This window comes from Melanaphis sacchari, unplaced genomic scaffold, assembly GCF_002803265.2.
Source record: "Melanaphis sacchari strain LSU unplaced genomic scaffold, SCAv2.0 Contig11_pilon_pilon, whole genome shotgun sequence".
NCBI lineage: Eukaryota > Metazoa > Arthropoda > Insecta > Hemiptera > Aphididae > Melanaphis > Melanaphis sacchari.
In genome coordinates this window covers 5,187,379-5,206,441 of record NW_020270469.1, presented here as the reverse complement: position 1 = coordinate 5,206,441, position 19,063 = coordinate 5,187,379, and the positions used below count along the sequence as shown (strand labels likewise).

Here is a 19,063-nt window from a genome sequence, read left to right as displayed (position 1 = left end):
TCAAAGGTCCCATTTTCTAAATAACTACAGGAAATTACATAACATTTTTAGCGACCCAAAAATTTATAAAAAAAAAATAAACATATAATTGTACAACCTATAGCTCGCTTGATCCACTCAGAACCTATAACCTAGAAAGCCGGAAGGCATCACATTCGACAGATGACAATACGGCAACGTAACAATAAAATTAACATTACTTACAAATTTATATAATGTTAAACCTGCCCATTTTTATAATCCACAATCCTTTTATGAAATGTTAATGTTTATTGACAGTACAATATAATATTTATAAGAACACAATTTAAAATTCTAATACTTATGTAATTAAAATAGAAAATCACAACATTATTTGAATGATGATCAAAATATTATTTCAAAGGCAAAATTACGATGTAAGTAATATTAAATTATTGTTAAAATAATTTATACAATAACCAATAAGTTGTAAGCAATTGATTATTTCAGTCTTTAAATTACTGAATTTAACGATACCACGGAATGGTCACCAAAACAATAATAAAGCATTTAACAGTAACAAAAAGTCGAAATATTTGTTTTAATTTTTATTCTAAAATCAATGGTAATATGCGTACAAGACAAGATGACACGTGAATAAGCTTATTAATCTATTAAAAGGTTAACAGTAGCATCGCGAATTAGTATAATAAATTATGCAGACACATGTGCTTGATGCTGAAATTAAGATGATACGTAAATGTCATAGCCAGCGATTGTTAGGTCTAGGTAATTAATTATTAATGTATAAATACAATTTTATAAATTTTTATACCTACCATTATAAAAACAAATATTTACATAACATAGATCGAGGTTATATCTCATCAAAAAACATCAATGTTGCATAAATTCTAAGTACTGGAGTATCATAATAATAATACACGTATATGAAACAATAAACCGAGTAATAAACATAAATAAATTATTAATACATTATTATTTACCTGCCTAGTACATTCAAGATAATTTAGTGAAATAGTAACTAAAAAGTAGTATAATGATTCGCTAATCTTAATATAAGATTTTTAATGAAGCCTTCTATTTTAATTGTCAAGAATAAATTTTTATAAATTTGTAAAACCAATATTTTTCGTAAATTAATTTTATTACTATTTCTATATTGAAGGTTTGTGGTATATGGCGTTCGAAAAGAGTTTTTGCTGGATATCGCTCTAATGTTTAAAATATATTTATTATACAATTTAACTCGTGAGATGTATTGATCAGTTAATGATACATTTTAAACATTTTGGTCGTAGTATTAGTCGTATAAAACAGCCTATTTTATGGACACACTGTAGAATCGGCATAATATTATTAGTATTCTACATATTATATCATTAAACATTCGTAACGATTATTATTATTAATATCAATATTACGACATGGTAGCTTTGCTTAAGAGAGAGAGAGATAGAGAAAAAAGGGGCAATAAAACTTTTATGCGAAGGCCATTGTCCGTCTGCTGGGCGATTGGTAAATGTAAGACGCGCCCGTTTATTATCGTTATTAATTTGAATGTGTGTCACGAAAACGATAGCGAAGGTTATGTGCATGCTAACTTCTGATCCTGCGCTGGTTGCAAAACATTTACATTAGCAACACACGCACGCGCACTGCACACACGCGAATATAATATGAATCACATTAATCATCACAACGTATAATACTATAAAAAGAGGCCTGGCGAAAGTTTTCACCCCCACCGCTTAGTGACAGTTTGTGAGCGAAATATTCTTCCGTCCCATCAACATAATATTTAAACGAAATTTGACAGTGAAAATAATAATACGTTTTTACACGACATATACTTATAGCTTACGTGGGTATAGTTTAGGTATAATATATATATATTATATATATAGAATAGGTAGAGATGTAAAATGTTTATTCTTTACAACCGCCCGTTTATTATACGGTCGTGCACCGTTTATTTAAATACACTACACCAACATGTATAGTTTACGCATGTCATGCATTGATGGACCACATCGGATTTACTGACACGGATAATAAACAAAATGACGGAAGTAGGTGGATCGTCATTATGAAAATCGATTGACCGATGTCAAAAAAATAAAAATATAAACTATATGGCGTCAAGGATAATCGGTGACAAGGTGAGGTCCGAAACGAAATCAAAGTTACGTCCTGTTTAGACCAGTTGTAAAGCAGATTATCATATAATATTATGTATAATGTTAAATGCACATTCATTTCAACTATAATAATATATAGACATCATAATAGTATGTATTCGTAATTATGTGAGTGTTATTTTGACTTCAGAAAGTAAGAGTGCAGTTCGCACATCTTTATTCAGCTACTTTCTACAAATATAGTTAGTAGGTAGTAAAAATACGTTTCCGTATGTATGAGAGTGTGAATGTCCAATGAGTCGGACGGTTTGTTGAATAATTATAAACAAGAAATATTAATCTAATGCTATAATTACTTAATAAGAATTTTTTTTTTTAAACAAAAATGAACTATTTCACTTTTTAGTACTTATCTTATAACTATTTTTATATATAACTTGAGTTGATATTTTTTAGTAAATTGAGTTCAACAACAAACTCGTAAACTACATATATTTAAATCTAAATTAAATTTATGTGTGAAAAAAATTATTATTATTAGAATAAATAATTTTATACGTGCATTATACAGACATATTGAGGGAATCGGATCGATTCATGCGAAACAATTGTTTGACGGTATGTTGCAAACGCTAGGAAATTGACAATCGAACTATACAGACCTTGAAATAGGAAGGCACGTATACATAGCAAAATATTCAATAACTAACTTGGTGTTTATGAATAAAATTTGAATTTCCGCTCATTTGACTGATCTAAGAAAAACCAAGCCGAGAAAACAATATAAGCGTACGCAACAGTACATTGCTAAACATGCGCACTATCCGGATGGTTTTGCACGAGCACCAAATCAACTAATGACCTTCAAGTATTTTCCTTTATAGAGTATAACATATATAGTATAGTTATAGTTACTCACTTACCCTATTGAACAGCCCCACGAGCTGCACTACTCTTACGAGGAAAATATTTGGTACCAAGACTAAACATCTCCGTAAATTAAAGTACCTCCTAATAAATTTGCATTTGGAAAACATTACCTATAGAAGTAAACATAGATTCGATTGTACGGTAAATATTTTTAAACAAAACTAAATGATGCATTTGACGTAACCGGAAAGAAATACACACGATTACTCTGGGAATATGAAAGATTTTTCTGAATTTTAATTTAATATCGTGAGAATTCCGTATACATTGATAATAATAATTATATAAAACTTGTGAACTCCTCTACATATTGGGTTTATATTTCGTTTAATGCATAAATGTTCGCATAAGTTAATTTTAATTGTATTAAATTAAGTATTAGACCTGAACTTGCATCATCTTTGCAATGAAAGCTATAATGTATAATTGTCGTAACAATTTATACATTGATATCAATATACTAGTAATGGCTAGGTACTAGTATTAAAAAAAAAAAATAAATAAGAAATTAAAAAACCAATTTACCTACATATATTTATAAATGTGTAATTCTAAACAAACTATAAATATTAAATGCAATAAGTTAAAAATATATATTTAATTCAATAAAAAATGTATTCATATTATTTACTTGGTAGTATTTATATTTATTTATTATACTCTTTTTTAATTATCTATAAAACTAAAAACTTTTAATTAAATTATCTTTTGTATAATAATTTTCACATCATATTATTAATAAAAATACACAGAACATTTAAATTTATTAAATCAAAAATAATATTATTGATTTTATAGCTAAACTGGCAGGCAAGTATAATAAAATAGTTTTATTTTTGAAGATGTTAATTACTTGAAATTATATAGTAGTTAAAATCTAAAGGCTTTAGAAGTAAAAAAAAAAAAATTAAAATATTACAGGTGCATCTATCCACCAATGGTTTATTATTATTCGCATAATAAACGGTCGATTCGTAATAATAATCGTAATTTCAACCTTCACACTTCGGCTCACACACTGAAATTTTCTTATGATTTTTTAGCAGTTTACTTCACGCACGGGTTCATCTGTGAATTTATTGTTGTTTTTTTCTGTTTTTTACTTTTCTTAACACTGTAAAGTTTTTCCTGTTTTTACCATCGACCGTTATGATCCGTGTCGGGTTTGGTTAAACTGCAGCTACTACTCACTTCTCCTTCGACACGAATATCCAGAAAACCGCGTACGGAACTCAATAGATCGGTTTAAAAACCTAGACGCATATGTACAAGTGTATACCATTCACGATCACATCCACGCGAGAATTCTGTAGTAAATATTCTTTTATGCATATGCTTACCTATGCATACATAAATAATAAAGAACCGTTCAAACGTCGTGCAGTTGTGTAACGAGGCGATTCTATCCAACGTGCAACCTCTGAGGTCATCTTGAGGGGGAGTACTAACCTAGCGATGAAAAATATAATAATTATCGCTTAATTGCTGCTAATGCTCTCTGTCTATTCGTATTGTATTCGGCAATACATATTATATTATTATATCTGCAGCAGCCACTGTATATGAATATGGTTACGAAAACTTATCATATACTTGCGAAGCGTCACGATAACTGAGAAGAAAAGTGAGCGGCTTTAAGAAGCTATTGGATGAGAGAGGACATTGAAATGTCACAAACCTATTGCATATTTATATTTTATTTCATGCATATAGATAAACACTAAAATGTTTCTAAAATAAATCCAGTTAATATTATTATTATAACTGTTACTAATGTGTTTCTCTTTTTCTCTTTCTTTCTCACTCTGTCTCTTATCTCTTATAGATTTATGTAACTTTAAATAATTAAAAAAGTAAATATAACCAGATTCTGTATAAATAAAATATTCCCCTGTCAGATTTAAAATTACATATTTATGTATATTTATAACATAAGCGTAATTTGTAAATAATTTCTTCAACCACATATTCGTGCCATGTATCTATTAACTAATCAAATTTACTTATTGGTATATTTTCAAATACATTGTTACCTTTCTTATCTTGAATAAAATATAATTTTGTAAAACTCAAAATAAATGTTTTTAGGTACTTGATATACTACACTAAGCAACTCAAACAACAATTATATTATACTAATTCATGTTCAACGCAATTAAGTCCTAAAGTTCAATTTCTATTTGCTGTATTACTAAACTTAAACAGTTAAGCTTAAAATTCTCGAACTTTAGTTGGAGTCAAAATTTAAAAACTATATTTTATAGCCACTTAAATTTTTAACTGATAATTTTAAGATAAAAATTTATATTTACATATTGTATAAGCTACAATAATGTATACATCTACTAATTTTATTATTTGTATATTATTTTATTTATAAATTATAATTATTGTATACGTTTTGGTTATATAATACATTTACCTAAAAATTTAAATAATGTTTAAAAAAATATTTATTAGATCCTTTAAAACAATATAATATAATATGTATTATATTATAATTTATCACAAAAAATAAACACCCTGAATTAAAAATAAAAATATATTAAGACCTCTTCATTACTGAATACTTTTTTAATGTTATACTTACCAGTTAAAAACAAGAGAACATATATCTTAATTTCTTTCATTATGTAACCATTTTAAAAGTTATCAATAGCAAAATCAATATTTTATCAAAGCCATTCGTCATCTTTATATTGAAATAGCAAATAAATAACCAAGTCCAAACCATTGGCAGTTTATAAAATGTTACCTTTATAACCACAGAACCAATGTTATTGTATATAATATACACACACACACACACACACACACCCAATACAATCAGATAATTCTATACATAACATCCATATGCGTATACACACATCGTGATTGAACTCTTTCTTTCGTTCGCTCAACTTGTAAATATACAATATTTCATCCTGTATAATATAACTAAGCCCACGACATCCGTTCGATCATGCAGAGCCAATGCGGCGGCGGCGGCGGCGATGGTGTGCCTTTTTATAAATACACGCGCTAGTCCCACTGTCCATAATAATATAGTCTCCACATATTTTATTATACACTCGATATATATAACCGATGTCTGTGTGACACGCGGTGTTGCAACAGTTAAGTAGCGTGACATATTTATGTGCGTATAGCGACCGTACAAAGTTATCCAAGCTAAAAAGCATCATCCATAAATACAAATCTACCGAAACAGGTTTTGTGTACATGGTTTACGACATTTGGAGATGCAGTGACTTATTAATTTGCGAGGGTATGCTCGTAACACGATTTTCCAGTTCTCCAGCAAAATGACTGAAACTGCATTGAACTTGATCCGGTGTATACGACTCCCGCATGCTAGATACACGTGCACGCTCATATAGCACAGACTTCACGAAAGTTTGAGATATCGAGCAGCTATATAATATGTGGCTTTTTTTCTCGCTATGTTATACGATAATAGTATTATATGATGTATAGCCGTATTATAGGTACCTACGAGGTATCTAATACACGTGCGTCATAAGATATATATAGAGAGAGAGATAATTATAACTGACTATACATGAGCATTCCTTTTACGTAAAAAGTATCTATCCGACAAAGTTGTCCATATTTACTTAACGGATTTTATGAGTGTGTGTGAGTGTGCGAGCATGCTAAACCATATACTTGTCGATTGTCGAGACACACTGCATGTGCATGACACAGCCGCTCGACCTAGATCTCAAGTCTTCCGTTAGATGAATGGCCGAGTTATGTTTTGACATGAACATATTAACACATGTCTACCGGTTCAATTGATTAAAGTGAGTGGGTAAACTAATATGATGCCGTCGGTGCGTCATTTTAGTATAGTTGATGGTGGACTACATTATTTACTCGTTTTTAAATTTGAAAAATCTATTCACTTTCGCTTGCATAACTAAACATCATGCATTAAGACTTTTTTTATAACTTTTATAATTGAATTATGATTTTTTCCTGATAAAAAAATATTTATTGACTTTATATAGTTGACTATAATTTCGAAAAATTCAATAAATTTATAATTTAATAAAGTATTTTTAATAAATAATTATTGGCTTTTAAAATATTTTTTTTATAAATGTATAAGCCTATAACCCTACTATGACAAGTATGACAATTTGATACACGCAAGGTAGAGTTACAAAACTAATGTATAGCAGTCAGTAGGTGGCCATGAGATGTCTCTTAATCACATATTGACATGGCTGGAAAAATTAACGTACCTATTATAGATTGTCGATAACGTTCAACTAGTACAAAAACATTATTTTAATACACTTTTCTACTGCCTATCATGTATATGTTTTTAATAAATAGATAATAATAAGGTTATTAACTAAAATTTCAATACACTAGATAATTTTGAAATTTGTCACTTACTATGCTTAGTCGTATTACTCCCATATTATATTAATCATTATGAATTTATATATTTAATTTTAAGTAGAATTAATGACTCCATAAAAATGTATGAAACTAATTTTATTAAATGTACTCGTATTAATACAATTTTTTTTTTTTTTTTAATGATTCCAAATCATACTTGACAAAGAACTAATGATTTATAAATTATAATAATTTAGGTTTTAGATTGAAAGAATACATATAGAATGGTATAACTTCTTATTATTCAGTAAATTTCATGATTAAAAAATAGTTTGTCCAAAGTTTTCTTTATGAAAAATAATCTATTTTATTACCATTTAAAAATAAGAAAGATGAAAATTATAATTTTAAACAGATATAAAATAATACATTTAAAAATATTAAAGAAAAAAAATAAAACAATAAAGCCTAATAATTCTTGAGATGAAGCTTAGTTGTAAAACAGTACTAAACTATAGGTACTTTAAAATAGTAAGAGTACCATAAAAAATCCTTAAATTTATCATATTTTACTTAATTTATTTATTATATTATATATCTATTTAACTATAAATAATTAACTTTTTTAAATTAAATTCCTAATTAATATATTTAACTAAATATACTTAATTACGTCATACACATTTATATTATATCTAAGTACTACTATATCGATGATAAAACCTATTTTAAAAATACTTATCCAATATTTGATTTCATATTTATTTCACTTATTTTTTAATATTTTTAAGTATCGATACAGTTATTATTAAATAATTAATTATTGAATAATCTAATTTTAAGAATACCAAAACAAAATTTTATTTTTTTTTCAATACAGTTACGTACTTCATCGTATCAGTTGAACAGCAGACATAGTGTTATATATACCTACAACCAGTTATACATTTATCACAATCTAGATAGTTTGCGCTTAGTCAGAGCATTATCATTTTGTTCGTTGTTTTCCACCATTTGTAATGTTTTTTAACATAGCAAAACAGCATAAATCAACAGAAAAGAAACCCATAAATAACAACGTAGAACTTCTCTATGAAATCAAATGATGCTTCTTAAACCAGAATCGTATATAGATATAGACTTGCAATATATAATACAACTGCTCCAGTCTCGCATATAAAATACTTATATACTTATATCTACGCATGCATATACAGAAAATAAGTTAGTTTTATGTTCCAATTACATTGTCCATATATAATTTTCATATATTTATAACTTCATATCGAATACGATTTGTTTGCGGAGAAGTAAGCTAAAGAAAATATGTTTTTTTCTATACATACATTAATTATGACATTATATCAGTAAGTAATATACATGCATTATACATAGTAAGTTTTTATTTTACGAGTTCATGCAAGTCCGTGTTGTCATTTTTTCTTATGTAATGTTCTGCTTATGTCTTAAAACTAACGATAACCACTATCTGTATTGCATACTGTCTGAACTAACTGTACCTAATGAATTGTGATCACAAACTAATAAACGTTAACTATCGTACAGTTAAATGATTAAATACGCAATCAAAATGTGCTTTACATAAAATATTTGATAAGAATATAATGTGATATTCGTTCAGTTCACACAATGGGACAGTAAACATAGTTTTTATACAGCTTACCGTAAAATACATAATTATCTAAAAGGTACTAGTAAAAAAAAAAATTTAAATAACTCTCTAAAAAGTAAATATGAAACATATTAAACTCATTACATTTTAAATAATATACTTACTCTTCATGAAGAAGTCAATTTCAATATAAAAATTAATAATAGAACCTTATTATATTATTACCTATGTTAACGCGGATCAAACAACAATGTATATATTATAATACGGATGTCCGACCTTTTACTTAGTAATATCTTTATATTAAAATACAACAACCATAATCAACATCTTAACCATTTATAACCATTGAAGCAGGTTACAAAATCCTAGTCACGTATATTGAGGCTATAAATTTGACATGTTCATTGAATGTTTATAAGTTATAATTCATATGTAAACAATGTGTAGATCTTTGGAGTATATTTATAAACAGTTACCTTGAAAAACTAAAAATGTCCATATAAAATAATATCATTGCACGGACTCTCGGTGAAAAATCAATTTAATTTCTCTGGTTTTCACCTCGAGGTCTATTGTTCTATATCAAAATTCCTGACGTGCAAAACATAATTTGATTATCTTCGATAATAATATACCTATAATATGGTCAAAACTTAACCATGATAATACTACCGAGGTAAATTATACATATATACATTTTTTTACATATTACATATTATAGTTATACCTATATATATATATATTTATATACTGCCATACATGCTCAATAGACCCATAGGTGATGTAATTATCAACACCAAATAAGGACAATATATTGCACAAAGAAAAGTAATCATGGATGAGCCAGGCAGATTCAACGGCTCGGAGCTACGTAAAAGTATCTTCCATTAAGTATTGTTATTATAACTATAAGGGAACTATAAACATATATATGCACCGCTCTATTACGACAATTGAATGAGGAGACCATTAGCCTCAAGTCATTGTGCTTGTGTTTCGCAAGTAGGTACTGTGCGATTGGTTTTTCATTGATATTTGATTATGGAAATATCGTTCACGCGTAACACAACAACTAGATAGTAAGCAGGGCTTCTAACGTTGACTAAAGCACAAGAAAATATTATATAGTTTTTAAATTAAACAAGATGTGATGTTACATACAAATCATATAGCTATCGATTATCAAATAATATTTATCACTTAATCAATTTTACAATAAATAAAACGTAATAATACCATTTTCTACAGTAAATGTATAGTCATATTTTATTTTTTGTAATTATAACATTACTAATTGTTATTAAAACTTATAAATCAGTACCAACGTACTGTAGAACGGTATGTACAGGTTCTTGGTATATAGATAACTAAAATTAATTATCTAAATATGCGTAGTACATTTAATTATATATAGTAAATAATAATATACGTAGAAAAAATTAAGTTCCTATAAAATATTTTTAAATAACAAAATAACTAAAATCGTAATTTAAAAAAAAAAAATTTAATTCTGAGTGGAGCGATGAATGACGTATTGATTTAACAATAATGTGTATTTTTTTTTGCATGCCTAAATGATAAACTATCGATAAAGTACTCCGATTTTCAAAAAAGAAGGTAGTATTAGATATCATATTGGATTTATTCTATACTTTGGAGAGGTGGAACTTAAAAATTCCCAGTACTTTTATGATTAGGAAAAACAAACAAACAAATAAGTTTAGAAATTCATAAAAATTGCAAAAATTGATAAATTATTTTGTAGTTGGAAATTCGTGAAAATTTTTGATTTCATATATGAAAACATATTCTACCTGAAAGTCTCATTAATATTTTAAGAGCATAAGCATTTCAAATCAAATTTCTACGACATTCAACCGTAAAATAATTATTTCTCCTCAAACAGTTTTTGATATGTTATTGTATTTTGAAACCAAGTAAGAAAAGATATTTGAAATATTCACCAAATTTTGTAATAGCATTTTTATTATATGATACAATTTTCAATATATTTGAGTATTAACTTTTTTTAAAGTTATTTATAGACATAAAAAATTTTCAAGTTTTATTTATTTTTATATTTTTATAAATTTCAATAAAAAATTATTCGCTAAGTAAAATTTCTTGAAAATTGAATACAAGATCCCACAAAAATCATTGTTATACCTGAATAAAATTACTAAAAGTACATTGGTACAATTTTTTTTATATTCATTTGAAATTAGAATTTCAAAAAAATTCGTCAAAACGCAAAACTACGTTAATTATTTTGTAATTAAAAATGTATAAAAACTTTTTTTTTCAAATCTAAGTATTATATAACACAAGATTCTTCATAAGTATAGTTTATACCAAAATCATAAAATCTAATCAATTATTTTTTATAATATGAAATCACTTATTTTAACAATAAATAGCGATGTTTATTATTTTGTTATAATTTAATAACATATGCGCGGGAACTCAAAGTTTAATGTATTTTATATCATTATAAATTTCACTATACGCAATAACATTTTTATTCATTTTAAAATAATATATTTTTATAAGTACTATAAATGTATTTTTACTATTTTACGGTATTTACAGAAGGATAAATTAAATGTTGAGTTGATATAATATGGTATAAAACTATAAAATTAATATATATATTATTATGATAATCATTAAAATATATTAATAATACAATTTATGAAATATATTCGGAAAAAAATTCTATTCGGAAATAATAATACTATTAATTTTTGATTTTAATAACTTAATCAAAAAAACATATCACCTGGCAACATGGGCTAATAGACCGTTTTAACTCAGAATAGTTTTTCGTATTCAATGATACATCATTTATTCCAAATTTAAATAATTTAATACAGACTTTGTATATTTTTCCAGAAAAAATTTAAAAAAAAATTATACAAATAAACTGATTGGTGATTGTCATTAATGTACTATCTATAGGCAATATCTTAAATATAATATCCGGTCATTAATAGTTTGTTTACTATGTCATTAAATGGTTTCAAGTACAATATTAGACTTCTATGACCACTGTCACTAATCTTTTTAATTACAAAGGAATTTTACTTCTTTATAAAAAAAAAAAAAGTATGCCATCACATTTAAAACGTTTAAATGAGCGTTTAGTCATTATAATTAAGTTAGTACAAAACAAATTTTAATGTCAGTGATAGATGTACATGTTTACAATTATTGTAGAGTAACGTATAAGTGTAGTTATAAATGTTATAACTTATAACACATATAAGTACATGTAAATAAATTGTTGTATATTATGTGCTAGTCTATTTTAAACATATAATTAATAAATAAATAAACAAAATAAACATGCTTAGTATTTTAGTGCACTGGTTGTTTAAAAAAAACCTATGAGGGCATACACCCTTTCTCCGTTCACTTCTACTTCAGACATAAAAAAACATTATTGTAAAGCTAATGTATACATCTCGATCGCTCTGCTCAAAATCTACAAGGAATGCTATTAAAGTGTGTGGTATATTATTAATTTTTGACCTATTGTATTTCCAACACAAATTTTCTAAACTTTATTAAATATAAAGATGTTTATAAATATAATATTATGTCAAATTTGAGTATTAACACAAAGAATAAAATCATCTATCTAATTTCTATCAACGGTTATTATTCATTACATTATACATAATATTCGATAATAGCCATCGGTTTAATAAATATAAATTCCCAGGTATACAATTTAAAAATTTTAAATCGCATATTTTACTAAAAAATATTATGGTAGATTATTAAGAATTCAAAAAAACCTTAAACATTAAATTTAAATTGATTTTTCCTACCAAATACCAACTAGGTGATCAGCAAACAATCACTATCTACGCATATTGTACAAAAACTATGTAATTAAACTAATGGAATAAAAATATGTGTTACGCAAAATAATTCACACCACATTATAGGAACGTATAAATTCAATTAATAAACGAAATGTTAAATAACTAATATTATTTTGTTTTAATATCAAGCATAGAATCAGTTCAGCCTCTGGATACGGGTCATGGAAGAGCGGTTTCTACCTACTACAATAATATAAAATACATATTATATTATAGGTACAAGTATCATGCAATTAACCTCAATGTACTGTATATATACAACCATCAGGTCGTCCTATATTTTAATTACATTGCTGGTATTACAACATAAACAATGTGTTCATAACAGCCAACAAGATCGTAAAAACGAACGATACAAATAATATCTATAAAAAAAAAAAAGATAATAAAAATCTTCTTCTGGTGACAAGTAGATTTCTAATTATATGCTTAAAATGTATCGCTTCAATAATTGTCGCTAAAACAAGGATTTTCTATGATTATACAATGAGGAACATCATGGCCGTATCATAGTCTGCTCTTACACTGTGATGATTGCATTTGAAGGTAATCGATAAATAATTGTATAGTAAAGAGTAGTTTTCCTCAATGTGAAGAATAAATATTATTCCAATTCCCGTTAATAACGATAAAAAATAAATAATTCCGCAAAACGTGTCTTTTTACCTTTTACCAATAAGTAATATATACATGTCCTTATGCTATTTTTATGTATATATAAAAATACTAAGAATATAATAATATTTAATTTTGAATTATTTATACTAGAGGAATAAGATCTGTATAGACTATATTTTATTAAATCTTAAATTTTTAATTTAAAAAGTACACGTTTAAAAAAATATGATTACTTAAAATTATATTAGGTAAATAAAAAACCTTTACACTCATATAATATCAGAAAGATTGAAATTTGGAAATAAATTATTTTAAAAACAGTCAAACTAACTTTATGAACTTTAGTAGAATAAATATATTTAAATAAATGCAATTAAAGGTTAAATACATTTCATAGGTAAAAATAATGTTTTTTTTAATCTTAAAAAAAAGTATGAAAAAATTGAAAAGACCTCGAACTTAAAATTATGGAAACTCACCTGATTTTTCAAGATAGCTCCAAATGCAATTCATGTTGGTCAAGGGTGCAAACAACAAAATGTGGGAGGAATAGTTAAAAATTATAACTTTGAAAAAGACAATAGGACCCGTATAAGTGACTAAGATATCCAACTATGCGTATGGAATATTTTAACAATAGCCATTACAGGTATAATTAAGTCGACGGTAAAAAAATTAATTTTCACTTGTCATAAACAGCCTCAAAGACCATGTATGTATGTATTCCCGCTGATAGATTTGCATAAAAGCCATTATTGATATAATATTATAAATTTAACAGTTTTATATTGAACATAAATCGCAGATCAAACTAGCGGATTTATGTTTGTATTTAAAAGCCTTATTGTATACACACATGGTATAATTATATACAAGAACGTGCCTATCACTGGCTAGAGAAATGCTCTTTTGAACACAGCCGACAAACTTAATGCGGTCGAGATGTATGACAAGAGATATGTCCCGATAGGTATTGTAACTTCATTTGGAAGTATATGTGTATAATCTGTACATTCAATGGAAAAATGATACGTAGTTTATTACCACGGTGTATGTAGGTAGGTAGGCAGGTACGTACCAAATCGATTCAATAATGAAGTCGAATAGTTGTTGCGATAAAGAAGAGATTTATTAGAACTACAGCGAATATACTATGGATATATGCACGAGGAACGTCTTGTCCAGTAGATATTATTTTCTTTTGCTTCGTATTTACTGTATATTATAGTTTAAGCGACAAAGAAGAATGTTTCCATCTTTGTACGAGTTTAGTTCGACGAAGCACAAATACGCATTGCTAGTTTTAAATAGTTCGATAATAAAATCAGACGACACTGCGGGCTGAATTAATGTATTGTTCTAGTGACAAAACAATCAGTTTTGTCAAGGTAACATTAAATTATTGTACTAAAGAATACAATTCGTGTGAGAGTGCGTATTGCATATGTAGACTGTATTGTAATATATTTTATGCCTTCCATAAATTCTCGTCTTTTCCATTATCAATCGAGGCTGTATTTGACTTTCATCGAAATCATTTTTTTCTAGTTCTTAATATATATTATGTCTATCTAGTATATATCTGTTTTTGCCACGCATTAATTTGACAAGTCTTTTTCTTTGCAAAAATTGTACTCTAGTTTTGACGTGACATCTTCTACGGTGCATCTACGGACAAACTCAAATGTTTGGTTTCTAGTTCGAAAACCTTATTACATTACACAGTAGCAAATCTATTCTTGTATAGAAACCTCTCTATGTGCGTTTTATATAAAATCCAATGAACCGTTATGCTCGTAGTGAATGTACAAAATAATGTAAACATACAACATGTTATTATTATATTATGTAGCTGTCATCTATACTAGTACATATTTTTTGAACAGTCTTATTTCGTGACGAACTTATCTAAAAATCGTGGTATAAAAACACTCTTAGATTTTTAGTTAAAATAGTGACAGTTAAATTTGGACATAGAAAATTGCCTAAAGATAATATTGTATTATATAACAATTCAAACGTAGATAAATGCATAATAATTAATAAAAACAAATGTGTGGGTAGTAGGTATAAAAATTACGTTTTACTGTTTGTAAATGATTTATAAAATACATTTTTCACTAAAATGCATTTTAGTTTTAAGTTTAATATCCTTATCAATTAATATAAAATTGTTATATACGTTATATAAGTCTCTACTAACGAAGTTATTTATTTTTTATACTACTATACTGTATCACTGTGATATTCATAATCCAAATAAGTATACTCGTATATTATCCAATTAAAGCTAAGTCAAATGAGAAAAAAATACTAATAGGTACCTACTCGTCATTTATTAATACAAATAAATATATATTAACTATTAACTACATGTAATTAAAAATGTCCACGATGATTCGGAGTCTTCATATAGGTAATAGACACTTTCTGAATTAAGTAAGAGTAATAAATCACTATTAATTACCAAATACATTTTAAATATTAAGACTATCCTAACCTAGCTTTAAAGTTTAAACAACCACATCTATTTAAATTAATATTGACCCTTTAAAGTACATATTATTGAATAAATTATTTATGAAATGAGTGAAGTCAATAAACTAAATATTCCGAAAAATTAAAAAAAACTGTAATACACATACTAAACATTTAATAGCTATAAAGTTTTATATAATTGCTCATAAAGAACTATATCGACTGAATTTGTCTCCTTTTTACTTTAAAAGTAAAAATTCGATGTGCATAGCCATAGATCATATTTTAATAAAAAGTTATATTTTCTGAAAAACTGTGACTACCTATATTATTACCTTTCATAAATAAAATACTCATATAAAATCATCATTCTGTAGTTGGTAGGCTAGTATGCTTACAATTATATTACAGAATATATTGACTTTATTATTTTAATTTCAGAATTTAAATTTCAAATTGTTGATAGATTTATGCCAATAAATTTGTAAAAATAATGCCAATGTGATATTCTATGTAAACATTAACTTTGTCTAGAAATGTATTTTTTGGTGTGGGATCTTAAAGTCATAACAACAAAAATAATATCTTATGTTTGTTTTATTATAAGTACTTATGTTTGATTGTAATAAAGATTATACGCCTATATAAATAACTAATAAGTACCAATTTTTAATGCAACTTAATACAGGTGCTCGGTGGGAGTCATGGCGCTGGACGGTTTCCCACCCCCCTAGACTTCGAGACTTCCCGCGTAATAGTTGTAAAAAAAGTTTGTCTAATACATAAATATTCATACCTCGCGGTTAAATGTAATTAAAAAATATATAATATATACTACATAATATAAATTATTAGTATTAATATATTGTATAATGTTTTATAATTATATAGTAAAAAACCTCGTAAAAAACCTAATGACTATTATAGTAGATATATTGTTCCTATTTCTAGTATATTTACTGTCTATCAAATACCACATTGATTTTGAAATTAATACTAATATTCGAGTCTAGAACTAGTAACAATTATTACCTAATACTATCAATGTCTAATGCTCAGAAAAGAATTTAACTACGCTCTTTCTCATATATGAATATATATATATATATATATAAAACCACTATAGTAATCTGCATTGCTAATTATAAATACCGTTTAATGATAACACTATAATAAGAAGCTTTGAATAACATCTAACCAGCAAGTAGGTACAACTTTTCAGCCTTACAATCTTAGCTTCGAAAAAACACTAGGTAACAAGTATCTATAGAGGATCTATCTATACAAATCAAAAATGAATCATACACTACGGTATAAAAACAACCGAATGGATTTAGATTAAATGTATTGTCTAAAATACCTTTGATTAGTTGAGCAGCAGAAACGGCAGACACAGCCAAAAATACGAGGATTGTGCACCAAAGACCGCACTTGCACTGCATCTTATCGGTCGACATTACTCGTATCCATTATGGTTTTTACGCGGCTCCGGCTCAAAGTTATCGGAAAAATCACACTAGAATCGCACAAATATCACCATCATTTCACGTTCGCACAGTAAACTAGTATGATTATATGATTATTATTGTAACACGCGCACATTCCAATATTTAACCCATTGTGTTATTATAAATTAACGACAGCATCTAGTAGCCCACAAATTATCACAACAATTTTATGTAATTTATAATATGATATGTGTACATGAGTATTTATCAATATGATTGATGACGCACGACTAGACCATTTAAAAAAAGGAAATATCAAAAAAAAAAAAAACGACAAGCATAAAATAGAAAATCACACAACCGGCGTGCAAGACAGACTAACTAACTAGTCGCGTTTGGTTTTGGCGACACGCGGTCGCTGTGCAACGAGCTTACCACAGCGCCACCTACAAGATCAGTTCGCGTTATTAAAGAACTACGTTATTTTGCTTGCGCGTATCGTTTTTTGATTTCGTTTTAAATTTGAACGCTAAAAGTACACTTAAAACGCAACTCTGTCGAACAAGAGTCAAGTATAATGTGCTGTTTTTAGATAAGAAATTTACACATTTAATTATAAGGGCCCGGAACTTGATGACCTAAAAACCTTTTAAAATGCACTTATAAAAGTATTAAAATGATTTATAAATATCAAAAAATTAGCCTAAATATACAAAAAAAATATCATAACATATACAAAAATTACGTTTTTTTTTAATAATAAATCATCAAAAAATCATCGTTTTTAAATTATTATTTTTTAATCATTCATTTATTATTTTATTCATCTGAATAAACAATGCTAATATTTTTATACATTAAATATGTTTTTTTTACAGACACAGGGCCTAAATAAAATTTAAAATAGAAATAAGAAATAATATCAGTAATACAAAATAATTACAAAAATAAATAGGTATTATTAGAAAAATAATTGAAAGATTGGGCTGTACGCAATACATTAGTTTTTCAAATATTTAGTTTTTTCAAAATAGCATGAAAGAAAAATGTAAAAAATGCAAATATATCTACAAAAATGCAAAAAATGCAGAATAAAAATGGTTTTATTGAATTTTATATAATACAAGCCACATTTTTGTAAATACAAACCTCATATAAACGCATTAGAAAAAAAATGCAATTACATCAAATTCCAGTCCCTATTAATTAAACTAGTAGTCATTAGTATAAGAATCTTTAATTCAGACCTTTTTAAGAAGCCTTTTATAGGGCCCCCTGCGGACAAAATCTACGCACGCTTATGGTTATAGTAGTTCAACAACATGAACAACATGAGATGGGTGAGAGGTATAATGAAGAGAAAAAATTAAACCAACCACAAATATTTGTTTTATAATCAATAATTATTACGTTCAACTACCTACGTACGTACATATAACTTTAATAATATACGAGTACACTATGTCCTAAACTATGGAGAAATCTTTCAATGACTGTTATTTCTTCATTACCATTCTATTACAGAGATTTTGAAGACGTTCATTTGTTTTTCCCATCGTGTTTATAATATTTCATAATAATAAATCA

The 19,063-nt window shown here is 26.7% G+C and overlaps 1 protein-coding gene across 1 annotated transcript in view; it reads right to left on the bottom strand.

The window, feature by feature from the left end:
* LOC112604242 (proline-rich receptor-like protein kinase PERK8) overlaps positions 1 to 17,845 on the bottom strand; it is a 51,385-nt gene extending 33,540 nt beyond the window's left edge. Inside the window, exon 1 of the mRNA XM_025353191.1 lies at positions 17,389 to 17,845. Coding sequence (XP_025208976.1) covers positions 17,389 to 17,485 — 97 coding nt within the window. The 5' untranslated portion in view covers positions 17,486 to 17,845. The remainder of the gene's footprint in view (positions 1 to 17,388) is intronic.
* Positions 17,846 to 19,063: the final 1,218 nt, after the last annotated feature.